This window comes from Cynoglossus semilaevis, chromosome 8, assembly GCF_000523025.1.
Source record: "Cynoglossus semilaevis isolate Cse_v1.0 chromosome 8, Cse_v1.0, whole genome shotgun sequence".
NCBI classification, from domain to species: domain Eukaryota; kingdom Metazoa; phylum Chordata; class Actinopteri; order Pleuronectiformes; family Cynoglossidae; genus Cynoglossus; species Cynoglossus semilaevis.
In genome coordinates this window covers 28656953-28659254 of record NC_024314.1, presented here as the reverse complement: position 1 = coordinate 28659254, position 2302 = coordinate 28656953, and the positions used below count along the sequence as shown (strand labels likewise).

At 38.4% G+C, this 2302-nt stretch overlaps 1 protein-coding gene across 4 annotated transcripts in view; it reads left to right on the top strand.

Annotated features, from left to right (window-relative positions):
• Positions 1–6: 6 nt before the first annotated feature.
• Positions 7–2302, top strand: part of hmga2 (high mobility group AT-hook 2) — a 38060-nt gene continuing 35764 nt past the window's right edge. For all 4 annotated transcript variants that reach the window (XM_008315997.3, XM_025057405.1, XM_025057406.1 and 1 more), the window contains exons 1-2: positions 7–256; positions 1990–2076. In XM_008315997.3, the coding sequence (XP_008314219.1) occupies positions 149–256; positions 1990–2076 (195 nt within the window). In that variant the 5' untranslated portion in view covers positions 7–148. The remainder of the gene's footprint in view (positions 257–1989; positions 2077–2302) is intronic.

Below are 2302 nucleotides of genomic sequence, written 5' to 3'. Positions count from 1 at the left end.
AGAAGAAGAAGAAGAAGAAGAAGAAAAAGAAGAAGAAGAAGAAGCGGTAGAACAGCTGCCTCGGAGACCTCCGGTTTCTAATTGTTTTTTCACGGTTTTCGCGCCTTTCTCACCGGGAGAACGTGGAAGCAGCAGCACCGGCAGAATCATGAGTGGACGCGGGGACGACGGCGGTCAGAGCTCGGGCTCCCAGGAGCCCGCAGGGGCCTCGGAACCACAGAAGAGGAGGCCGGGGAGACCGAGGAAGCCCCAGAAGGTAGGCGGCGGTAGAGACGGATTTAAAGGCACTTCATCACTTTGACGTCGGAGGATAAAGTTAAATGTGGTCGGAGGTCGAACTGTGGTCGGAGGTCGAACTTTTTGGAGACTTATTTTTGATTTCTCACATTTTTTTCATACCGTTGGTCGGTTGGTCGGATTATTGTTTTTAATTGTTTTTATATATATATTTATATAAATGTGTTTCACGGTCGTGTTTACGGTTTTTTTTTTACATGCACGGTTCAACCACAGCTGCACCGAGGAATGAACTCCGTGTCACTGTGTTTAATTGACTACAGTAAAGAAAAAGTACAGGAAGAGAGTGGCCACACACACACACACACACACACACACACACACACCTATTCATTTATTTGTATATGTCGCTGTTTTTCCTGATTTATTTTGTAAAGTTCGATGTTTCTTCTCATGATCAACTTTAACGACATAAAAAACATCGTTTTCACTGAAATATAAATCTCCACAAAACACGTGTAGAACACGTCGTCCACGCCATATATTTACCGACATACATTTCTGCAGTATATGCCGCGGCGACATTTGTGGAGTACATTTTAGTAATTTTAATAATATTTGTGCCGTTGCTTCATTCGTGCTAAAAAAAACGTTTTTTTTTAAATTAAGAAATGCCGTATTTTCCCAAAGTTGTGAATGAAAACTGTTTTATTTTAAACCAAGGCTATAGATTATTTCGAATGTGTTTTTAAGTTATTTTTTCTGACACATTAATCATTTTATTTAACTGTTTATTTAAAAACTGAACAGTCCAGATACTAATATAAATATATATATATTTATATATATGTATCAGACAATGTTTAATAATTTATTTTAAAAAAACAAAGTTCAAATAATGACCCAAATATGACATCATTTCCTGTTGTTGTGGCTAGTGGCGTAAGAAAAGCACGTGACAGTGCTCACAACGTGATGACGTAGGAAGAACGGTGAAAAACCTGAGGGGATCAATGAAGCACCTGTTGTCCGGACCAGAACGGTTGGTTCTGGACCGGGTCTCCGCAGACACACGTTCTAGGACACGTTCTGGGACACGTTCTGGGACACTTTCTGTCATCTGATATGAACGTTGTTTCTATATGTGAGAAGAGTTATTGTTTTGTCCGGTTTTGGTTGCACTTTCACCGATATTTAAAAATCGGTATGCTACGGTTAGCAGCTAGCAGCGAAGTTAGCTCAGGTTAGCTCAGGTTAGCGCCACTACGGTAGAAAATTACCCTCCAAAACAAAACAAAAATGGCCTGAAATATGTTGACAGTGCTGTATATAAAGTATTAATATGATAAAAAAAAGTTTGACAAAATCTTTCGAAAAATTATATTTTAACATATTTTAGGGTTAGAAATGACGAAAATAGTTACCCAATTTTTTTTACCCGAAAATTGTTACCCAAAAAATTAATAAATTTTTTTAAATTTAAAAATGATTTAATTCTTTAATGATATGTGACTACATTTTAACCCTATATATATATATATATATATATATATATACAGTATATATAAATTCCAATTTCCTGCCAAAGCTTTTGTTGTTTTTCTAAGATGTAAGGACAGGGATAATGGATGTGGCTCACACTATGGCTCTGTAAACACATCGACCATAGGTTCCCACAACATTCAGTGACGAGGGGAAGTTTCAAGGATTTGTTTCCTCACCTTGACACCCGTGTCCTCCTTCTGCTTGTAGGAGCCAAGCGGAGAGCCGGTCCCTAAGCGACCAAGGGGCCGTCCCAAAGGAAGTAAGAACAAGGGCCCGTCCAAGGCAGCCCAGAAGGTGAGCAAAGTCAGAGCGCGTGTGGAGCTTAAAAGAAATAATTTGTCTGTTCTTAACACAATATATTGTGGTTCTGAGGACAAAGAGCAAAAAAAAAAAGCTCAAAATATTGTTACAAATACTATGGAACATGAACTGTATGTAATGAGACACAGCTATGTTGTCTGGTTGAAATGAGTGAATTTGAAAGACGTGTTAAACTTATTCAGTTGACCTCAACACTTAT